The 23,592-nt window shown below is 46.0% G+C and overlaps 1 protein-coding gene across 1 annotated transcript in view; it reads right to left on the reverse strand.

The window, feature by feature from the left end:
* The window catches only part of NID2 (nidogen 2), a 370,310-nt gene that overhangs the window by 231,252 nt on the left and 115,466 nt on the right, over nucleotides 1-23,592 (reverse strand). The window contains exons 3-7 of the mRNA XM_069637470.1: nucleotides 12,143-12,375; nucleotides 7,224-7,930; nucleotides 5,032-5,181; nucleotides 4,696-4,941; nucleotides 4,120-4,320 (exon numbers count right to left, since the gene is read on the reverse strand). Coding sequence (XP_069493571.1) covers nucleotides 4,120-4,320; nucleotides 4,696-4,941; nucleotides 5,032-5,181; nucleotides 7,224-7,930; nucleotides 12,143-12,375 — 1,537 coding nt within the window. The remainder of the gene's footprint in view (nucleotides 1-4,119; nucleotides 4,321-4,695; nucleotides 4,942-5,031; nucleotides 5,182-7,223; nucleotides 7,931-12,142; nucleotides 12,376-23,592) is intronic.

Consider the following 23,592-nt stretch of genomic DNA (forward strand, 5'->3'; position numbering starts at 1 on the left):
TCTAAAATGTGCCCCTAGAATCCCCAAAATAGGAATTCTGCCTTAACTGGAGTCATAAGGACTCTTAAGTCAGAGCACACTGAAACAGTCACCATCTCCCATCCTATGGATTTGTCTGGGAGAACAATTAAATCCAAACCCTTAAAGTCCACCAGCAAAATGTACGGGGTCAAAAGTAAGCATTTCTGCCAAACAGTGTACAGTTCAAATTCTTACCCTTTAAGTACTATGCATGGAGGAATTCTAGGCAAGGACTCCACTGCCCATAGCCAGTAAGTGTAGTGTTCAGGCAGTGGACTTTACACCCATTGAATCCCCATGTGGTGAAGAGGGCAACAAGATGGACTACAGGCCTTACATACAGGTAAACGCGATGCCCTAACTGGCAATCCAAGCCGAGTGACTCCACCAAGGAATCATTCAAAAGGCTAGCCGCACATTATAAAAAAGCAATCTTTTTAGCCAAGTCTAAGTCATTCAGTTCACGGATCTCGAAGGCCAATTCCCAACCCAAGGAATCGTTCTCCATTTTCAGAGACCTTATCACCCCTTCCACCTGCCCTGACAAGATCATTAAAGATGAAGCATGGTGCACCAGCATACTAGCTGCCCTGCTTAGCAAAATTGAGCTACTCCAAGAAAAAATGTAGATGCAATACAAAGCCCTACTCAACCACGACCAACCCTCCTTGCCCAGTCTCCCGTCCTATAATAATACTGATCGGCTCTTCTCCTTCCAAGACGTCACTGAAGTGGAGTCCTCGACCTCCTCCAACATCTTAAACCTTCAATGTGTAAAGGAGACATCTGTCCTCCTAACATTGTCAAACAATACACTGACACCCTTGCGCCGCTCTTAACAGCGTTCCTTAATGCCTCATTTACTACAGGTACCGTCCCTTCCAGCCTTAAAGAAGCATAGGTCCGCCCCCTACTTAAACCCTCCCTAGATCCCCACCTCCCCTAATAACTATCGACCTATCACCACTGTCCCGTTCCTTTTAAAAATCCTGGATAAAGCGGCCCACAACAAGATTCAACACTTCCTTGAATCCAACTCAACCCTCAGTAAAAGAATAAGGATTCCGAAAAGGTCATGGCACAGAAACTGCCGTTCTAGACCTTAACAACCAAATCACAGAAATTATGGACAGAGGCAAGCCAGCTCTCCTCCTACTTTTGGACCCTTCAGCTGCCTAGATTCTTACATCAGATCTCACTCATGCAGCAAGATTCTCCAAAGAGGCCTCCACGTGGATCACATCCTTTCTAGAAGGAAAAGCCATGAAGGTTTTCTCTAACCGGGCGAGTGCAGATCCAACTACCATCCATTGCGGAGTCCCACACTGCTCTTGCACAATTCCCACCCTCTACAACCTGTTCACTAAGCCACTCTTTGACAAACTGGACTCCCTCGGCATAGCATACACCAACTATGCCGACGACGCAGGTCCTCCTACCTCTCTCTGGCTCATATGACCATGACGCCACAGCACTCCATCTGATTTACCCCACCATCCAATCCTGGATGGCGGCCAACAGGCTATGCTAAGTCACACAAAATAATGCACTCAGAGCAACACTAAACATCCCAATAAGAGACCACATCGCGCAAGCGAGGCGAGCTGCCCACTGGCTCCCTGTGAAGGAACGGATCGCCTTTAAGACCCTCATACTAACACTAACACAAACGCTTAACACTCACAGCCCCGCCATACCTATCAGACTATTGTCAGAGATACCTCTTCACGCCATAAAAGAACTTGCAACACCAACCACCTAGGCATCCAACCCATCAAAGTTCCAAAGACAGTGGGATTGGCTTCCCACGTATAGCACCTAAACATCGGAATGCCCTAACCAACTCACTCAGAGCGGAGACCTCCCTCCCAGCCTTCAAAAAAGTGCTAAAAACCACCCTCTTCAACTAACTCCTCCTTCCCCCCCTCTCCTCTCCCTCTATCCCTCTTGTTTTCTTCATGTAACTAAGAATGTATTATGTAACCAGGTATGCTGTCTTGTAACAGCGCCACGATGCCTTCGGGCTGCTGTGCGCTTTATAAATGTTAATAAATAAGAATGATGTGCACACATGCCTCTTACTCATTCTGCAGACAACCAACCCTTGCAAAGTGAAAGTCACTGGGGCCCCTTGCCAATGTGGTTGGTCCCATTGCATGAGGTCCAGGGGTTATAGGGCAGTTGTTGAAAGCGGCTTCATGTTTGGGTCCGACTATGCAGTGGTTCCGATCTCCAAAGGCAATGCATATTCGAGGAGACTCCAAGCCAGACATGACATAGGAAAGGACCACTGCTTCTCCTACGAGGAGGATGGACCATCCCCCAGGACATGGCAGGTGAGGGAGTGAAGAAACCTCATCAGGTGACTGCAGACCCAGTTTATGGCGGTGGTAGAAATCCTGCTCCAGTTCGCCCACTCTTCAGTGTGGAGAGCAGCTGCTGCGGACAATAAGGTTCATGGGCCACAATTTGAAGCCTTCAGAGGCCGAAGTGTCAACTCGGGACAGTGGTCAGTGCAACAGAGAAGCCTGGAAAGTGGATAATCACCCTCTGGATGGTACAGGGACCTTTCAATAGTCCAGCATGCATGGGCAGCAGTGCAGTACACGAGACTGGTTGATCCCACCGTGGAAGGCAGTGAGGGTCTTCCCATGTCAATGGCGATGAAGTAGAGGATACCTGATGATTGGCTTTGGTAATGCTGGATGTTTCACCTGTAGTCCTACGGTTCTTCTTGGTGCAGTCTTCTAGCTTCAGATTTAAAGGCTCCAGTCGGCAACCTTTGGGATGGCTCCAGACCCGTTACTCCAGGCCACAAATAGGAAGTGTCTGCACCATTCAAACTGGCAGTGCCTGTCCAATAATTGACAGCCAGCTACCCAAACATCTGCCTCGCCAGAGACATCCACTGGGAGAAACGTGGATTGGAGAGTCCCAATTGCAGTTTCAGTCAGTACCAGTCACAAAGAGCACCACTGCCCTGACCGGACTCTGAAAGTGCATCCCTTTATTTAGAGTTGTCTGGCCTGAGGGCGGGAAGGTTGCCAAAAAGCAAGATGGCCAAAGCACAGAGCTTTAAACATGCAGGTCATCCATTTTGAGTACATGGTACAGAACATGGTATTATCGCAGTAATAAAATGATAGTACACTCCAGTGCACACCGAGAAACGTGTAAACCGTGGTTCACTGCCAACACCTTGTCCTAGGCACATCAAAGTGCATAAAAAAGGTTTTCTGACAAAAAGCAAAAGAGAGAACAATTGTAGAGCACTTCAATTTAGGTGGTGTGTGTGTCTGTGTGTGTGTGTGTAACAAGTGCAAAAACACGAAAATGGAGAAAACACCTCTTCCTGCGCTAGCAGCTGTTGGAACTGACCAGTTCCAGCAAAATAAAGTAGTCGAGTCAGTGCGTGTGGACAAGAAGTCCTCACTCACACAAAAAGCATCCAGTTAACAAAAACAGACTGAAATGCTAGGGGTGGAGGCCGAGCTACTGGAAAGAAAATAATCACACCACCAGGAACGTATGTTTTGCTGCGGGTCAGTCAGCAAGGTCACGTCCTTTCTGCTAATTGGCCACACCACCTTCCCACTACCAACATGCCAGTTACGGATACAGATAATGCCGCGGAGGAGCAGCTTTAGTAGATAGCCTTGCTCAGAGTTTATTGGCCCCAATCCTCAGCTCAGGTTAGCAGCAAGGATAAACATGCAAGAAAGGCCCTCTGCCAAAGAGACTCAATGGACAAGATTATCTGCCAAAAATTGGGTAAAGTTTCCAGGCCCTAAAAAGTTCATTGGATAAACGTGACTCGGCCGATACATTGTTCATGGTGAAGGCCCTTTACGGGATGCTGTTGAACACATTTTCAGCCTAACATATCGCCTAAGAGACCAGTTTTTGAAATGAGGTCAAAAGACTGCCACAAGAATGCACTGTGAAAACTGCAAGGCACTGATAAAAAAAAAAAAAACGTTTGTTTTCCATTAAACAAATCTATCCCTGCAAACATAGCCCAAAAGTCCGGATGCTGCAATCAACATTTACCTGTGGTGATAAAAGAAACAATTGAGAATATTGGTACATATCCCATACCTGATCCAGAATAGTGGTACAGCTCATTGTACGGCTCCATCTGAACTGTGGCCTCTTCCGGGATAAAGGGAACCTGTCCCTTTATGGTTGTCTTAACATTTAAATAATTCTGGGCATCCAGACCATTGGCAGTTTGGGTAACCTGTATCTTTTCTTCCCCCGGGTAGAAAATGACATCTATGTTGTGAGTAAATTTAGCACCTAAAATGGAAAAAAGGTGAGTCAATGGGTGCATTGGATTCCATGTATGTCCAGTCAAACAGATTATTAAAAGACTATTATTCAATTCAATTGTAGAATGGGGAGCATTTTTTTAATATATATTCAAGCATTTAATTCAAATTTCAATTTGAGGATCTAGGAGTTTTCTAGTTTTAAACAGATCAGGAAATATTTATAGCCTTCCTCTAGATGGAGAATAAACATCTCAGCACTATATGGCAGGGAAGGGTTTGCCGTAAACGTGACCATGACGAATCATTTTACTGCAAAGAAAACAAAGACACTAAAACAATAAAGTAGCTACAAATATGCCAGGCCTCATGCTACAGCCTCAATCATTGAGGAGCTCCTTACCGGTGATACTAAAACCATTCTCATAGCCTGGCTTTTCCAAAGAAAAGAGCCATCCAAAGAGGCCACCAATGGGGGAGAGGGGCATTAGCCCCCGGGCGGCCACAGAAGGGATATGGCTGATTGCAGTGTAGGCTCGTCCATCATTTAGCACTATATAGGCATGTAGGTCAACATCTGAAAACTCCACCAGCGCGCCATCCACGATGACCCTTCCGCTCACTTTACCATTGACACGATGTGGAGCACCTGTGGGACAAGACCAATGGGATATAACGTCAATGACAAGACTCTTGTTTGAAGTCCAAATGTGAGTTATAATCATCGCATTGTAGTTACCTTTTGGTAGGCAATATCTTCCATTCCCATAATATTCAGACTGACAGTGGCAGCAGAAACCGTAGGAATAATCCGTGCAAAAGGCATGCTGGGAACACTGACCATGGCTTACTTCGCAGCTGTCCTTCCTGGCGGCTTGGTAGGTGTAAACTGAATCCAGAAAAAGAAAAAGAAATGCTATTGCACAGAGTACAACAGAAAAACGTGCTACCGTAGTTTGCAGCATTTTAGGACAAGTACTGAAAAATATTGCAATTGTAAGACATCAACCACAAAATATTCCATGCAGAATGTTCTGATTATATAAAAATCATTCAATGAGATTTAAATTAAAAACATTTTTTAACTCACTACTACTTTTGAATAGGGGAAACAAGATCACTGCAGCATGGTTTCCATTGGAGGATGTCATGGTGGCCAAAGCAAATTCATTATTTTGGAGACGGGGTGGGTGGGGACACGTAAATATTTCAAGGCAGAGGGGTGGAAGTGACCTATTTGGAATTATCTACAGCTTCAGCACTATTCCACAGAATGCAGTAGCTCACCAGCATTGCAGACACACTTAATACCCGAGAAACCAAGTCCAGGTAAAAGAAGTACAATGAAATGGAGGATATATCTGGCCGTCCACAGAGATTGGGCCCCAGCCCAATGCCTGCTGATGCATTTATAAAAGCAGTGCAGACAATCTGGTTGGTGAAACAGTTGCTGCCTATTTGCTGATGCTGCAATTTCTGGCAAAGCCTGCACAGGTTGCCTAGGAGCCAATGGCTTATGGTCAGTGCAGCAGAGGACATATCCAGTCCAGAGGAGCAGTGCAGAGTGGGAGTTGAGATTTCCAAATGTACTAAAGAGAGACTAGATCAGCTAAACCATGCAACGAATACAGACTACCCCCGAAACACTGGACATTTCTGCATTGTTTTTGCCATGGAACAAATTCATGATTGCGAATTAAACTTCATGGAGCTAAACAGGGACTTGTTAAGATCCGGCACACCAAAATGAGAACAGAAAGCAGCTCTCTTAATACCAACTGGATGACATCAGTGTGGTTAAACAATGTAATGCACTCTAGCGAGAGCACCAACCACATGTGCAGGAACCAAGGATCAATGGGAACAGACTCCCAGCAGCAGTAACAAAAAACAGAAATATTATGAAAAACTAGTTTGGTACAGAAACTAAACACCAATGATGGTGGGAACGCAGTGGTTAGCCGAGTGACCAACTAGGGCTCGCTTGTAAAGACTTTGGCAAATAAATGAGACTTTGCTAGCATGGACCATTATCTGCTTCAAAGGCATGATCTAGTAAAAAATGTTATTTAAAAAATAGATAGGCAACGTAAAAAAATAGTAGCATACTCTTTTTTAAAACTTCCTATGTAAAATTTTGAGCTAAGCTCAAAATTTGCAAAAGCAAGCACATGGGCGCATCCATTTTGTGAAATGGATGCCCTCCTGTGCTGGCTTTTGCTTTTGCGGCACTAATGAAGGAAGCGCCAGCCAGCTGTAGTAAACAAAAGCTACCGCTGGGTGGCTTTCCCTTCATTAGTGCTGTACGCGGAGGACGGGGACCGGAGACCAGAGCAGGAAAGCTGCAGCTGAATCTCGGTAAGTGCTATTTATTTTAAAAAAAAGAAATAAGCACTAGCTGTGGTTTTTTTTCTAAGTTTACCGGGCTGGAGGAGCCCGGAAAACTTAGAAATAAAACCGCAGCTTTAAAAACGTTGTATTTATGTTTGCGGTCACTTTTGAGGCGACCGCAAACATAAATACAATGTTATTGTGTTGGAAAACGCTGCGGTTTTTCTTTCCAAGTCTCTCAGGCTCCTCTGGCTCAGAGGAGCCTGAGAAACTCGGAAAGAAAAACCGCAGCGTTTTCCAACACAACCGCGTTGTGTTTCTGCCTGAATCTGCTTTCCCATTTGGGGCTCTCGGGCTCCCCGGGAGCCCGAGAGCCCCAAATGGGAAAGCAGATTCAGGCAGAAACAACGCAGCATTGCGGAAAACAACCATGTTGTTTCTGCCTGAATCTGCTTTCCCATTTGACTTCATATTGGCAAAACAGGCATATCCAAGGTTAGAGTATCTTTTCCTAACCAGCATACCATGGTAATGACTGGCCAAAGTGAGACACACAAGCAATCAAAAGTCATCAACCTAGTGTTCAAAGACATTACTTACCATCGCTTTCAACACGGACATCTACCTCCTGTTCATCTCCCGATCTTCCATGTTGAGATGGTGGTAGAACAACCCCCCTCTCAGGGTAAACTGGAAATATCTCCATGTCTGCTGTCACAGCACCTCCATCTGGGTAGGATGCAACAGGTTCATTGGGCGATGGCAGATTATCAGGTGGTGGGGCAAATGTATCTCCTCTGTTCTCTGGGATGCGTTCAACCGGAATGCGGTATTGCAGTCCATCATCTGATATGGGGCTACCCCTTTCAGCTTCTTGTTGTATGTCCTCACGAGGAGATGTGGATAGAAGGAAAGGTAAAAATGAGTCCTTCTCTGAATCAGGCCGAGAAAGAAACTGGTCTTCATGGTTAGGTGTGTTGTGGTCTAAATGTATCGGAACGTCAGCATTAGAGGGTGGCAAATCTTGAGATGGGGCATATGCCCTTGGAGGAAAGTCTGTAGGCCTAGGTAATGGGTATTCGAGATCTTCTTCCGCCCCATCATATAGGGATTCAGGATAGTTCACATTCTCGTTACTGAGGTCAGGATACAGATCCTCCCCTTCATTGCTCTGGGCACCCTCGGGGGCAACAGCTGGCTTTACATCTGAAGGATTCCCATCTGCTCCTGCGGGAACAACATTGTCCATTTGGGAGACGCTGCCAATATGAAAGACCCACACACCAGGAATTCTTACGTTGCTTTTTCTAAAAACAAAGACATTAGACAAAGCTGATTTGAGTTGATTGCCAACAGTAGTTTCTGGGGTCTGGGAATGGAGACATACTTAACAACTGGAAATACCACACACAATAAATCAAAGCATTGACCAAACCCAGCTCCAAGTGGACCTTTTCCACTGCAAACTTGCCCAGGTGAGATTATGCAAAATAAGAGTCAACATTGCAATGAATGGGAAACTAAACTAATGCAAACCTCCAGTAATGCCACATAATCTTATGTCGGAGAGGATTTCATGTGTTAAGTAAGGGACGCCTATGGGATGGCAGGTCCCACAGTACACTGCTTGTAAAGAGTAACCTCTATAAGCCAGAGCTAATCAGAAAAAATAGCTAGAGCTACCCTACAAAAGGAACGTTAAGACAAATGAAATTCCAAAAATGTATTTGCAGAACATGTACATGTGTTTACAATTTAATTCCAAGCATCAATACACATATTCAGTTGAGGAGACCATGCAGTTCTCAAAAGCAGAAACAGATTATTTTGTGAAGTCCGACACCAACATCACATGCATGAAGATAATTCCAAGCCATGGGTGAATAACCTGTATACTTCACTTTTGAGGATGACCAAGCCTGGTTTATTTCAGGATTTCTGGAAGATCATTTTTTGCAAAAGGCACGGTTTCTAATCTGAATGTAAATTAACAGTTCAGAGGACTATTTGGAATGGACAAATATATATATATATATATATATATATATATATATATATATATATATATATATATATATATATATATATATATATATATACACACATACACACATATATACACACACACACACACACACGTCAAAAGCTATAAATCGAATCCCTAGAATATTTTGGCAGTTAATCTCTTTATAATCTTAAAGCGGTGATACCACATCTTAGATATTCTAGGATGATGGGCGAGTTGCCATAAGTGTACACTTGCAGAAAGGAAGTGACTCTCGCAGGAGAACTCTGCAGTCTTCTAGAGTCCATGCACACAAGAGAAAGTGCTGCAAAGAGTATAATAACAGCCAGCGTCTGCAGAAATGGGCAGCCTACCCCAGCAATGTAGCATGCATCTCAACTTCAAGGCACTTATTAACTTCTTCAAAAAGGAAGGAGACCCATTACCTTATCTATATTCTATAGAGCATATACATTTTAATGATATCCTTCGTCATCGTAGAATGCTGGCTGTACTATGTTTTAGGTCATTGGACTCAGTGACTTCCACTTCCGATGTTCATTTTAAACCATCATATTTTGCATATTTTAAGTGCAATGCCATACCTATATACCCCATGACAAATCAACGTACAGTACCCCATGTTATTTGGGAAGTTTGTTGCATGGGTGAATCTTAATGGAAATGCTTAAATGGGCATTTGTAGATTGCATAAACGGGTTTCCCGTTTTTGAAGATTACAGCATACCTCCGGATTGAACAGGGTTGCAGTTTATTTTTACAATAACTAGTAAGTCCTGCCAATGGCCAGACTAAGAAATGAACTTGCATGCATTCTACCATGGTGATGCAGCACAGTGTCCTGCCGGGACTGTGGATGTTCCTCCTGATCAATACTCCCCAGTGTGTATGCACCATTTGGAGTAAGTACTATAGAAACTATTTTTTAACCACTAAAAAAATGCGAGTCAGTTTGTAGTTAATGGATCTTTCCAAGAGTGCCTTAGGGATGTTTGGTGGGATGATGTAATGTGGATGGGGGTGTTAGGGAGAATTCTCAAAAATGTGCTAATTCCCTTCACCTTAGAGACCCCCAGCAACGTTGCTGGATTTTGAGGACTTGATTTTTTTACCTAGAAAGAGTGAGCCTTTTTTCCCACTCTCATGTATTTTGATGTTTTTTACTCTTGTGTTCTTTGATTATGGAGTTTTAGATAACTCCATAGGCATCATCTTTTCATTGGTGTCACACAGCATCCTTAGTGCAGTGACACGGGATGTCTTTTTAGACTTCCCAAAGGTTTAAATACCTCCTCTGGGTTAAACTACTGTTTCCCAGAGATTGGAAGGTTAAATTGACTTCACTAGCGTTTTTAAATTCCTAGACACAGCACACACCATCTTCCTATAGAGTGCTGGAGGTGCTACCTAGTATCCCCTGTGTCTATAAACTAATGTAAGAGTCAAATGCTACCCTTTTCTATCGAAATGGCTGGTGGCAGTGGTTTTACAACAAACTACCATGATTTTTCCCGACCGCGTACACCGGTAGCTAATAATTGCAGGGGCTGTGTTTTTTCAAGATGGCGCCTTAAGCCCCTTTGTTTAAACAGGTCCCGGTCTTTTTTCACCATTTCTTTTTGGGAAGGTCCTTCTAGTGTTTGTCTCTGCGCGCCAAACCAGGTTTGGTCCCTTTGTTTCTATGCCTTTAGCAGGCTTCAGGACTGAACACCGCCACTGGCGCCCGAGTGTCTAGGGTGGGCTGGAAGTGAGGGAGGTGCCCGAAACTCCCTGTGCTTAGTTTCCTAGGAGACCCAAATGCACTCTGGCGCGATTGGCTGGCTCACTGTCCGGCAAGAACAGCCACCCAGCTGGGTGAGTGGCAGCTAGGCTGGAAGATTGGGAGAAAACTGTTTAAAAGGCGAGTTTCCTGGACTGGAAAGCAGAGTCGACCACTGGAACGAAAGACGAAGTCGAGCTGGAAGAGGACGGCTGCTGCAACTCCTGGACCGTTGGTTTGCCCGGTAAAGCCCTGCTGCATGTTCGAATTGCCAAGTTCATCTCGACAGAGAAGTCCCTTCAAGGGCGACTTCTTCCTTTGAGTTGGTGGGACCAATCAACTCGTAAGCCACCTGGATACCATTCTCAGAGCTGGTTAGGATTAACCAGGGGGAAGGACACCAGCTTGTGTGCTTGAATTACAGCTACTGGAACGGAAGTGACTCCATTTTGTCAGCATTTTCTGACGATCACGTGCAGTGCAGGAGTTGCCCGACGTCCTCTCTCTTGTCCCCATGACTGAGGCTCAGGAACAGTGAGATCTGCAGGAACTGCCAGGAAACAACGTCTTCAGCTATATCTTTTGCTTCATATTAAGGTACTGTACCAACCCGACTGAGAGAACGCCTCTCTCGCGGTGAAAGTTCATGGAACTTTCCCAACTTACAAGCCTAATCAGGTTGTGACCAAACATATGATTCTTTTTTGTACAAGATACTTCTGAGAACTTTGGCAAAGACTTTACCGTTTACTTCAAGAACTGCTCTTTCCTATCCAAGATACTAGTCCATTGACCTTGGCGTAGGCCTATTGAACTGAATCGAGGCCTCTAGTGAACTAAAACTATTTGCACTGCCTAGGAAAGTATTTCTGATCTATTCTGCTAACTGGTGCCTTTTTACTCCCTTTGAAAGCAACTGAAATGCTATTTTGCTGCTATTTCAGGGGAGCCTAATTTGTTCAGAAACTTATTGAAGTGTGTTTGTGTATAATATTAAGTTGCCTCCTTCTAGTGAATGTTTTCTAAATGATTGTGTAATATATTGTGTTTTACCAAGAAACCTTCAGTTTAAGTGTCTACTTGAACCACTGTGATTGTAAGACCTCTGTGTAACCTCTTGTACTGCTCACATTCCCTCTTGAGATAAGCCTGGCTGCTCAGCTCACTACCACAAACTGCGTATTACAGACTTATACCAAAGGTTGGTTTGTGCCTACACCTGTAGTCCGAATTGTATGTGGTGGTCCCAGATGGTACTGCATGCAATTCTGCCTTACACTTAGGGATGTTTGGTGGGATGATGTAATGTGGATGGAGGCATTCCTTTGCTAAAAAGGGATTAAGATTCATATAGCCACTGGTAGCAATATTGGCAATCAGTCATTTGAGACGTAACCACAAAATCCAATTTCCCCTGCCTGCCATTTCAGAGATACTGCTAAGCTCATCCGCTGGTAAGCACCGGTGACATTGCTGCAATCTTTGAGAACCACAATACAACTACAGCCCCACACACTGAAAGACAATGTGATTATCATAGGTGTGTCTAATTTCCTCAGCACAGGGGAGCAAAAAGAAAAACCAGAATCCAAAGACATTCAGGCATGAAAGATATACTGAAAAAACGCTTGCATCAGAGCAAACCTTCACTGGTAAACTGTTCCAGAAGCTAAAGAATGGCTCAAACTAGCTGTCATCTCGTGAAAAAAGCTCCCACGTCAATACAATACTCACTGGTAGAGGTCTTTAACGCTTTGCTCACTGCTGGTAATACTGTAAAATGGTCCTTCATTCTTCTGAATGCCAACTTCGCCTCGACTGAACCCCACACGGGCCGGTAGCTCAATTTGGACATTGTAAGATTCTTTTGGACGTGTCCCAAAGAACTGTATCCCATCTTCGGGGTAAAGGAAGATGGCGTAAGCGTCCGCATCGTCATAGGCAATCACTGCTTGGAACGTGTTAAACTAGAAAAAAAGACAGATGAGAAGACAGCGTTCAAGGTGAGAAAAGGAAACATTCACAGCATTTAGAATCGATCAGAACACTAGAAAAATAATTATTCTTCGTACAGTAATTAAAATATATATCAATTCGCTAACATGCCATCTTATTCGCGTTTGTTTATAGAGCGTGATCCGTCCAAATGCTCCAAAGCAAGACTGCTATTGTTCACCTTATTCTAACAATTTTCTGTTTTTTGGTCTGAAAGTTAACATTTTGAATTAAAATGATGAAAAATTAAAAATACACCTTCGCCCCTAAACTAAGGAGCAAATCACCAACACTTTGCTGCATTAATAAAAAATGTGGATAGTGTAATCTTTGACGGTCTCATTCCGCCATAGCGACAAGCAATAAAGATTCTTGTTTGCAACATGAATGAGGATTTCCCATTGATTAAGCACTTTTGTACAAATAACTTTGAAATTGGCACACATTTTAATCAACCTCTGCACCCAGGACTGCCCATGACGAAGATGCTGATCACGCAAGTTCGCCGTCTTACTAAATAATAGTTCTACTTCATATGCTGCAAATCTCCTCAAAGCATTCCAACACCTATGCCAGGCAGGCCTTCTGCAGCATCATGGAAGCCACAGGAACACCCCGGCCCCCCAAACACGGCACGCTTCAGTATTGAAATAGACTAATGGGGAATGTATTAAAGAGTAAGGTTGGTTATAATTGTAGGCGTTTATAAATGTGTCTTTTAGACACTAATGGTAAGATTCCTCAAGTCCCAACCATCACACTATTTCAGAGTAAAATGACCTCGTGCACACAAAATAAATGACAAAATTGAACCAGAGCTCCAAGTTGAGGGGAAAGAAAAAAGCATATTCCGTATGCACCCTGCCCCCCCAAACCTCCGGCCCCCCCCATCATCCCCCCCCCCCCCGCAACCCCTCAACGTGCCCTTGATGGAGTGGCATTTATAAATGTAGACGCAATCCAACACACCTACCCGGCCTGTCCTCCCGTCCCATCCCATCCCATAAGTAACACAAGGTCAGAAGCCCTTTTTGCAATGTAAAACGAAATCAGGCTCATCCGTTATGTAGATAAAATCGGTTTTGGAATGTTGCTGTTGAACCCAGTTTTCACTGCATTTCACATGATTAACTAGGAGTTCCAGTAAAAGTAACAACAGGTTTAGAAGGACCAGTTATTTATAAGAAGAAAGAGTAATGTCACAAAATAGGTTCCTAGCTGTTAAATTGTAGTCTCTGGTCCTCTGCCCGATTCATGCGGCTGTGAGCTCATTGTTGTGGTCGATTTACAATTGCACACTCTAGGCAAGGGATACAGAACCCACACGCCCTTTATAGATGGTAGCTCCATTGCAGAGCTAAGGGTGGGATGACCCAGGAAGAACAAGCTGCCATAATCAAAAGGCGTCTCCTCCAGATAGAAAAGAATAAGGGCCATATTTCAAGGCCCGCCCTGTCCATGCTTGTGGCTGAGGGGGTACATGAATCGGAGGGCAGGAAAGACAAGGAAACTGGATCCTTGCACTCCTCTCATTGCAGAGAGACGGCCGATTGTCATTGATGCCCAAATGATGCCTTTTTTGTGGAATGATCTTTTCTGAGTAAGCACATTTTATTTTGAGACTGTCTGATAACTCATTTTTCACCACAACGTTTGCACACATGTGTGCGGTTCGTTCTCATGTTTGCAATGGTGTACTTCAAACATGTGATTTGGCTTGTTTGTATAGGGCCAGCCAGACTCTTATTCCTGGTCCAAGTAATCTGACTAGATGACGAATTTATCAATGACATGTTAGTAGTTGTTCCCTTAAAAAAAAAAAAGTTACAATATTGTGTTAGGTTTGTCACACATGCAAAAATAAATCCTAATTAGCAACAGAGTGTTGAAGGGTTTTTCTTCAAAATCTGGCAGCACCAAATTGAAAGTCGGCAGTGCAAGCAGTAGCAGAACAGGTTTCCTCTGTATGCCGCGATAAACTGCCCCACTCCTCTGCAGGCGATGGCAGGGTCGTCAAGGTGGCTGGGTTCCACCGCAAGCTACTTTATGTTGGGCCCAGGGACCAAAACAGGGGTAATCCCCTGGGTACCCGCACCATACCACCCACAGGAGGCACGGGTTCGCTACATAGGACCGTCAGAGGAAGTAAACCCTCAAGGGGATCACATAAGTGCTGCCAGTAATCACGAAGCTAAGACTCCGGAAATGCAGCCGTTCCCTTTAAGGGGAAGGAACAGTGGCGGCTGCTATAATAGGGCGGCCGGGCGCCGCCCCCCCAGAAAAAGAGAGAGAAGCTAAAAGAGATTCAATCAGAGAACTTCTCTGATTGAATCTCTTTTAGCCTAGATTCTGCTGCATTTCCTTTGCCAACAGCGCGGGGGCGCTGTGGCAAGGAAACAATCAGTGTGCAGTGTGTGTATAGCCGCCCGACCCGGCAGCGGGGCGCGTCCCAATTTAGTATTTTTTTTTTTTATAGTTGAGTGCGTGGAGCTCGTAGCTCCACGCACTCTACGTAGCCCCTTTAATTAGAGGCCTGGCGGGGCGCTTCAAGGGGTGGCCCGCTAGTGCGCAAACAGCGCACTTATATTATTAATCCCTCCCTCCCCTGCCATGGATACAGTATGTCATTGGCTGGCAAACAGCCAATGACATACTGTATCTACTGGCGGCGCAGGGTGTGTGCGTGCGCCTGCGCCGCCTTCACACCCGACCCTTTCTTTTCGAATCCGGATTCCCCCGACGCCGGCCGAACATCAGCACACCGGAGAGGAGTGCTGCTGCAGCACCAGGCCACACCAGCCCAGTAGCGACGCCGCGGACCCGCTGTAAGTAATTTGTGCGCACTGCGCAGCGTTCGTTTGTTGTAACTTGTTTTTTCACTCCGAGTCCCCGGCCTGGGCCCAAACTAACAGAGAACTTCTCTGTTAGTTTCGGCCCGGGCCGGGGACTCGGAGACTCGGAGACTCGGAGTCGGGAGTGAGTCCCCCCCGCCGGGCCCAAACTATGTGGACCACTATCCACTACAGGGCACAGCAGGCAGGCCCAGTCACTCAACACTGAACGACGTGTAGGCTTAGGCTAGGCCTACACGTCGTTCAGTGCTGCTGAGCTGAGTGACTGCCTGCTGCCGTCAACTTACTTAAGGCGAGCCTTGGTGGTAGCGGGGCCCGCTACCACCAACGCTCGCCCCAAGTTGGGCATCCACGGCACGGACCGGGGGGCTGAACAAAGTAGGCCCAGGCGGCCCCCGCCTTGGTGGTAGCGGGCGGCCCACCAGGTAAGAAGGGCACTGGGCAGACAAGGCAGGAGTCGGGACTTGAAAGGCTGCAATCAGGGCAGTTGTGCAGGATGTTTGCACTGCCGCCACACCCAGATGCAATGGTTGCCCTAGCTAATTTCCCCCGTGCTGTCCCAGAGATGGGAGCAGAGTGTCTCAGACAAGTGCACGTGGATAGACGGGAAGGACTGATATAACTGTCTATTGTGTGTCTTATGTCACAGCACTGCTGTTGCCTGAGTAGCCACACCAAAAAAGAAACTCCTTTTCAAAGAATGACTGCGAGCCTCCATGATAGTATTATAGGGCCCCATCCTGGGGCAACTACAGGACTACTGGCGTCTCCACTTGGGAATGGAAGGCAAAGTGAGGAATAAAGCTATCCCGCACCCTGCCACTCTGTCCCCAACACACACACAGACTCACAGAGCAATGACCCTCTTTTATCATTCACAAAGGCTGTGGTGCCCCTTTCATGCTCTGCCTCAGACAGCAGCATTGCCTATCTGTGCTGTCGGTCATGGGCACCCCTGCACCATTTCCATCAGTGAAGCCCCTGATGGGCCACACTTGCAGTGCTCCCAATCAATACCCTCTCCCTGACAGAGCTACCTACAGTAGTTGCGCTGGTGTGTGCAGGCAGGCAGCCTGGCATTGCAAGCAAATCTGCACACTTAGGGACTGTTAGAGGCATGGCTTGCCATCGGCGTGCCCATTCTGGAGAAACGTTATCATTTTACTGTAGAGCAGTAAAGGTTTATACGAACGCATTCCTGCCTCCATATAAGGGGGGTGCTTGCGACACACTGACAGCAGGAGCTTTGCCCTCCTTTCCATACTTGACCCGAGTGACATGCAGAGCGGTGGCAGGGAAGGACAAAGACAATATGCGGGGCCTGTGGCTGCACAATTAACAAAAGCCCAGCAACTACTAATGTAGAGCATTTCATGGTTAGAAAATGCATTCCTATGCATACATTTTTGGGCAATTGAAATCGTGAAGTGTTAGCACCTGCATGTCAGGGGAGCGATTTATGGGTAGGGTTGGAGGACAAGACAGCTCATTCTCACAGCAGTTCTTGTGCAGTTTCAGACAAGGAGAGACTTAATTGCTTGTAACATTGAAGCTGCACCAGAATAGCCTCATTCAAAGTGTAAAGAAGTTAGAAGACCCCACACAAGTAAGTTTGCCACTCTCCCACAATCTCTGAATCTAGTCTCTCTGCCAACATTTGATGGGTCAGCTCCCTCACACCTCCCATCCCCATAACTTTAGTCTTGGTGCACCCAGGGACGGTGTTGGGGCCTTTCAACCTTTTCAAATAAAAGGTGCCTGAGCCTCAGGAGGGTCCCCCATCAACTGCCCCCATGTTGCCAGTCTGTGATCTTGAAACACTGCAATATATATATTTCTCAATTTATTTGAACGTTATTTTTATTTCTCCGGCTTTAAATGTGCCCTTTGCAGTGCCTGCATTACTAGCTGCGTTTTCTCTATCCACGGGAGACACAGAGGTATTACCACTTCATTGCCTTCTAACACTGGTTCCTTCAGATCATCCCCTTGCTGGCAAAGGAGAGTTTAGAGCTTTTCAGTGGGCAGTTAGTGTTTAAGCTCCCTGCTGCTGGATGGCCGTCTCGTTATAATCAGCAGCTATTAGCCTTATCTTTGTCGCCAATGGATAATAAAGTATCATTATTAATACCGGAACCCTAATTCTTTTAGTTGGTTAGGCAGTAAATTGTACATTTTGGAAGCCATAACTCCCAAAATTTCCTGGGGGGCAAACCACCACGCACTCTGCTTTACGTGGGTCGGGCTCGCTCGCTTACATATTTGTCCCGCAACAGTTCTGCCCCACCACCTTTCAAAGTCACCAGCCGCCACTGGGAAGGAATGAACAAAAAAATATGTCCCGTAATTCACAGAAAACGTTGACTACGAGTACCCTTAAGCAAGGTTTGTTCCATTGGAATTCCGGAAAAAGTTTTTCTGCCTGCATGACGGGAATTCTGTGCAGAACGGGGCCCAGGCAGCAGTGGTAGACGTGGAACCAGGGATACCAATTCCCACACATGCATATAGCAGATGTAGAAGCCATGATGGTGGCAGGACTTCATGTAGACCAAGTCCACATGGCAGATCTGGGCCATGGCCCCATCTATTCATTTCAAGAAAAATTCCTCTTCCGTAGTCTTCCAATCTCCCGACAGGAGGAATCCCTGAATCCACAGTCTCAAGTGCCAGTGAAGGGGCTTGAAGACTGCAAGCATTTGGAGGTGCATGGCGAAAGGAGATCGGGCGGGGAGGCTGAAAGGCAGGAGAAGGCTGGCATTTGAGGAAGTAGGAGCGAGGTTCCGAGAGGAACCAAGGAGAAACTGGCATAGTTCAGATTTAAGGAGGACTAGAGAGGGGAGAAAAGGATGGCGTGAAACGAACATCTGAAGAGAAGGCGACTGAGAAACAAGATAAGGTGATAGAGGGTAGATCTGATGATTAAGTAGTGGAGGGGAAGGAGGGACATAGGCATGCCAAACCTATGTGTGCGAGAAGGCTAGGAGTCAGAACAAGCATGTGGCAATGTGTCCTGGAGGTTTGACAAAATGATACTGATATTACAGTGAACAAGCGGCAAGTTGAGAAAGGCACCTTAGTAACAAACGAGCGATGGGTCGGCAAGAAGAAGCAAGCTGTGGTTGGAGGACAGGGTAAGGCCAGAGAGACAGGCGGGTAGTCCAGGTTCATGACTTCAGCTTCCAAAGCCCATGCTATGATCGCTCATCTGGCAGAGACGTTAGGCTTTGAGACCCTAGTCCAATGTAGCCCAGGTAGGAATACTCTAGCCCGACAGCTTGGTGCACACCGCCAGGGAGGGATCACACTTTATTACAAGTTGTCCAGGGATTTTTACTGTGGCACGGAGACTGACCATGTGCACACGCCACACGGGGGCCATTTCATTCCCCCCCCTCAAAATCCAGCTGAAAGTATAGAACATTAGGCAACCTGCTTCAGCATAGATAGATAACAGGAGGTGGGCTACAACACTGAGTCCCCTAGCTGGAATAATCACAACACTTGAATGATGTTGCCCACAACAGAGCCTCTCCATTGAGGCTACAAACTGGCAGCCTGGATCGTGACAATATATCAACAGCTTAAGTAGGGTGACCAGACGTCCCGGTTTTCCCCGGACAGTCCAGGGAAATCACCCTCCGTCCCGGGATCCGGCGAGTTTTTTTGATTTTACGGGGTTTCCAAAGGTGGGTGGGTACGGTCCTGCTTTTTTGCCGGGACCAGATTTCAAAATTCCGAAATCGGGTCCCGGCACAAGTCTTCCTGCGTGAATGGGGGCTTAAAATGCTTTTCACATCCCCATTTCCCCCTCTTCCCCTCCCTGGCACTCTCCTCCAACGAGAGTAGTGTGCCCGTGAGCACACACCCTCCCTGCCCCCTGCAACACGACAGCGACATAGAAGTAGGACTTACGTTTTATTTGTATTTACTTTAGTCCTACTTCTATTTCTATGGCCTGTCCACATTAAAAAATTTTAAAAAAACGGGTCGCCCTAAGCTTAACCCTTTAGTCATGAACCCAATAGCCTACTATTTAAGGTAAGCACTAGCACCCTTCCCCAACTCTCCCCACACCCTCTATGCACTGGGAGAGCACTGGATGGATCCTAAGCCCAGCACCAAGCAACATTCTTTGCACGTTTCTCCTTTCAGGACTTTAAGCTACCCCTCCTTGGCTATGCAAGTTAAGGGAAAGCCCTGAGTCAGTTCCCCATGCCATCACCAGCCTTTACTTAAATGGATGGTCTAGTAAAAAAAATGTATTTAAAAAATAGATAGGCAACATAAAAAAAAAAATACTAGCATTCTCCGTTTTAAAACTTCCTATGTAAGATTTTGAGCTATTCAAGCTCAAAATTCGCAAAAGCAAGCACATGGGCGCATCCATTTTGTGAAATGGAGGCCCTCCTGTGCTGGCTTTTGCTTTTGCGGCACTAATGAAGGAAAAGCCACCCAGCTGTAGTAAACAAAAGCTACCGCTGGGTGGCTTTCCCTTCATTAGTGCTGTAGGCGGAGGACGGGGACCGGAGACCAGAGCAGGAAAGCTGCAGCTGAATCTCGGAAAGTGCCATTTATTTTTTTTTAAAAAAATAAGCACTAGCTGCGTTTTTTTTTCTAAGTTTTCCGGGCTGGAGGAGCCCAGAAAACTTAGAAATAAAACCGCAGCTTTAAAAACGTTGTATTTATGTTTGCGGTCGCTTTTGAAGCGACCGCAAACAAATACAACGTTATTGTGTTGGAAAACGCTGCGGTTTTTCTTTCCAAGTTTCTCAGTCTCCTCCGGCTCGGAGGAGCCCGAGAAACTCGGAAAGAAAAACCGCAGCGTTTTCAAACACAACCGCCTGTGTTTCTGCCTGCTGTGGCTATCACTTTGGGTCTCCTGTGCTCCCAGGGGAGCACCGGAGACCCAAAGTGAAAGCCACAGCAGGCAGAAACACAACACGGTTATGTTTACATGCCGTGTAGTGTTTCTACCTGCAGCTGATTTCCCATTTGGGGTTCTCGGGCTCCCCATGGGGAGCCCGAGAGACCCAAATGGGAAATGCTAAATGCTGCGTTGTGTCTGCTATGGGAAAGCAGATTCAGGCAGAAACAACGCGGTTGTTTTCCGCAATGCCGCGTTGTTTCTGCCTGAATCTGCTTTCCCGTTTGGGGCTCTCGGGCTCCCCGGGAGCCCGAGAGCCCCAAACGGGAAAGCAGATTCAGGCAGAAACAACGCGTTGTGTTTGAAAACGCTGCAGTTTTTCTTTCCGAGTTTCTCAGGCTCCTCCGAGCCGGAGGAGACTGAGAAACTTGGAAAGAAAAACCACAGCGTTTTCCAACACAATTACATTGTATTTATGTTTGCGGTCGCTTCAAAAGCGACTGCAAACATAAATACGTTTTTAAAGCTGCGGTTTTATTTCTAAGTTTTCCGGGCTCCTCCAGCCCGGAAAACTTAGAAAAAAAACGCAGCTAGTGCTTATTTAAAAAAAAAAAAAAAAATAGCACTTACCGAGATTCAGCTGCAGCTTTCCTGCTCTGGTCTCCGGTCCCCGTCCTCCGCCTACAGCACTAATGAAGGGAAAGCCACCCAGCGGTAGCTTTTGTTTACTACAGCTGGCTGGCTTTTCCTTCATTAGTGCCGCAAAAGCAAAAGTCAGCACAGGAGGGCCTCCATTTCACAAAATGGATGCGCCCATGTGCTTGCTTTTGCGAATTTTGAGCTTAGCTCAAAATTTTACATAGGAAGTTTTAAAACGGAGAATGCTAGTATTTTTTTTTTTATGTTGCCTATCTATTTTTAAATAAACATTTTTACTAGACCATCCCTTTAATGGCTCAGAGCACATAGTGCATGGCTGCAGTGGTTTCAAGGCCTGTAGAGGGCCCACAAACTGTGCAAACACAACTATCCATCTAGCCGAGGCCAATTTCAGTTTGTCCTTCATCCGGACATCACAACATTAATAATCTAATAACACAATCTTAACCCAAGCATGTGGCCATGTGAACAATAACCTTTATGGAACCCTAACTGGGTTACATCCACCCCACTTCCACACCCACCACTCAGAAGGCAGGACGACTGATGTTCGGGTTGGTGTTGAGGGCATTATTCCCCATAATTGTTCAGGTCTTACTTGAGGGTCATGGCACCTAGTGTATGTTGCTCTTCCACTCTGCCACCAGTAGCAAACCTGCGCATGGGCTCATTGACACCAAGGCTAGTTTCTCATCTCCTGGCTCTCCCTTTCCAGCCCTAATGCAAGCCGGACCAGGAGCATGTGCATGGCTTATTTTTCCAGGTTCTATTCGCTTTGACTGTTGCAATGCTGCAACAGTCCATTTCAACGCACAGGCCATTGTCTACCCAGGCGGGGACCTGCCAGCATGCATAGACATCATGGGTCAGTTGTGGCACAGGATTTGTCCATTGCATGTGCTGCTCCACCACAACCAGCCTGGGACCGTTTCCCTCTTTTTCCTTTTGTGCTACCAACGTGTACGGGGAACACTGCATTCTTCCCAGCACCCCATGCCCACCTACACAGGGGGCCCACCACTCAAGGGTGGTCTTTGAAGCCGCCACACTCATGGGTTCCCCGACTTGGCCGAATGGGGGCACCAGCCTCCTCAGACACAGGGGTTTGCCACCAAGCACTGCTCCACACCTGGTCACTCCTGCTGCTTACATGGCCCGGGACGCATACTCACCGTGTTTTACGATGGATTTCTAAAATCTGGCCTGGTGGGCAGATTTCAGGAGGCCACCCTGATTAAAGTGAAGAGGGGGACTCTGGGAGTTTAGCCAAACCCAATAAAGTGGAAAGAGTGGTCAAAGCCAAGTTTTAGGTGAGGTGAGTGGGGTGAGGGGTCCACAATGAGTCCACACAGTGAAATACACAATGATTATAGTTGGAGAAGCAAGTACAAAATAGGCCCAAAACACTAGAAAAATGAATCAAGCAGGTCCTTTTATCACACAACACTAAATATAAAACATATAGGCAAGTGCGATATCAAGTGCACTGTAGTCGGGCTGCTGATGCACTTTTTGTCTTTTACCAGTGTCATCTGTGTTTCTTTTGCACTTACTGCTAGCGGGGACAATTGCTTTCTCCTGCAGTTTTTGGGCATTGATTAACTGCATCTTTGAGCTTGGGAGCCTCAGATTGGCGTCACACACCTGCCTTCAGGTGAAGGCTTTAAAATCCCATTTCAGCATGAGGCAAGTACATATCAAGTGCACTGCAGTTGGCAAGTTAGGTTGGAGGGCAGCCATCCTCCGATTCTCGTTTCTTTACTACGTGCATCGTAAGTATCCCTTCCTTTTATTTTTCATCTATCCATTTAGGAACTTGGATTATTTTTACAATGAAAGGCGCTCTACATACGTGTTGAGCAGTAAATCTGCCATGTTGACAGAAATAAATGTAGGAGCGCCTGACCCTGGAAATGTTCTTTCACCTCCCCATGTCATAATGGCTGCGGGTTTGACATAGGAGGACTTGGTTACTGAACTGCTGCAAAACTTGGGGGATCCACCATACAGTTCAATTAAAGCAGCATTAAGCCCCCCTTCTCATTTCCCCCGGGCAGGTTCATACTGGAAAATATGGGGGGCTGATAGCTGGTTCAATTGGGATTGGGTCAGGGATTTCTTATTCAAGTTTTTGGGATAAACTGTACAGGCCCCGCGAACACCACTTGTTCGATTGATGTGGGACTTATGGACCAGCCCTACACAGACCTGGGATGTCACGAACAAAGAGTCCCAGATGGTATCCCATGTGCAGAGAAAGAGCGATGAGGTCTATAAACTCAAGCACACCTTTAACAGGTACACAGAAGGGAGTGTTTAGCATCTTGAGGGGTGCATGGATTTCAAAATTGAAAGGCTCTCCTGAATAGGGTTTATTGAATTAGAGCAAAAATTGTTAATCCTGCTCGCCCCCATAAAATGGTGACAACCTATATGCTGTTAGTTGCCGGTTGTCCAGGTGTAGAATTCGAGCCATGCTTAAAGTTTAACGAATATCTCGATTTTCTCCGAAATCCCATGTCTAAGGGCTTTATCCAATAAGAATATCGACTGTGTGGAATTTATTGATAGAGAACAGATAGGATAATTCTCAACTTTGGCTCAAAAATTTAAAGTAATCTGATAAAAGAAAAGTCTGCCATGAAAAATTTGGGATTTGAGGTGACAGAAGTTTGAGGAGCCAATAGATCTTCCCGACTAAGGGTTCATGACAATTTAGTGGTCTCTATTGGGTCTGAAAGTCGGTCAAACAATAGGAAAATGAATTTTGGAAGCACTAGACCCTGCACAAATGAAGCCGAGAGGACTGG

The sequence above is a fragment of the Ambystoma mexicanum genome, chromosome 14 (assembly GCF_040938575.1).
Source record: "Ambystoma mexicanum isolate Mex_15411 chromosome 14, UKY_AmexF1_1, whole genome shotgun sequence".
Lineage (NCBI taxonomy): Eukaryota > Metazoa > Chordata > Amphibia > Caudata > Ambystomatidae > Ambystoma > Ambystoma mexicanum.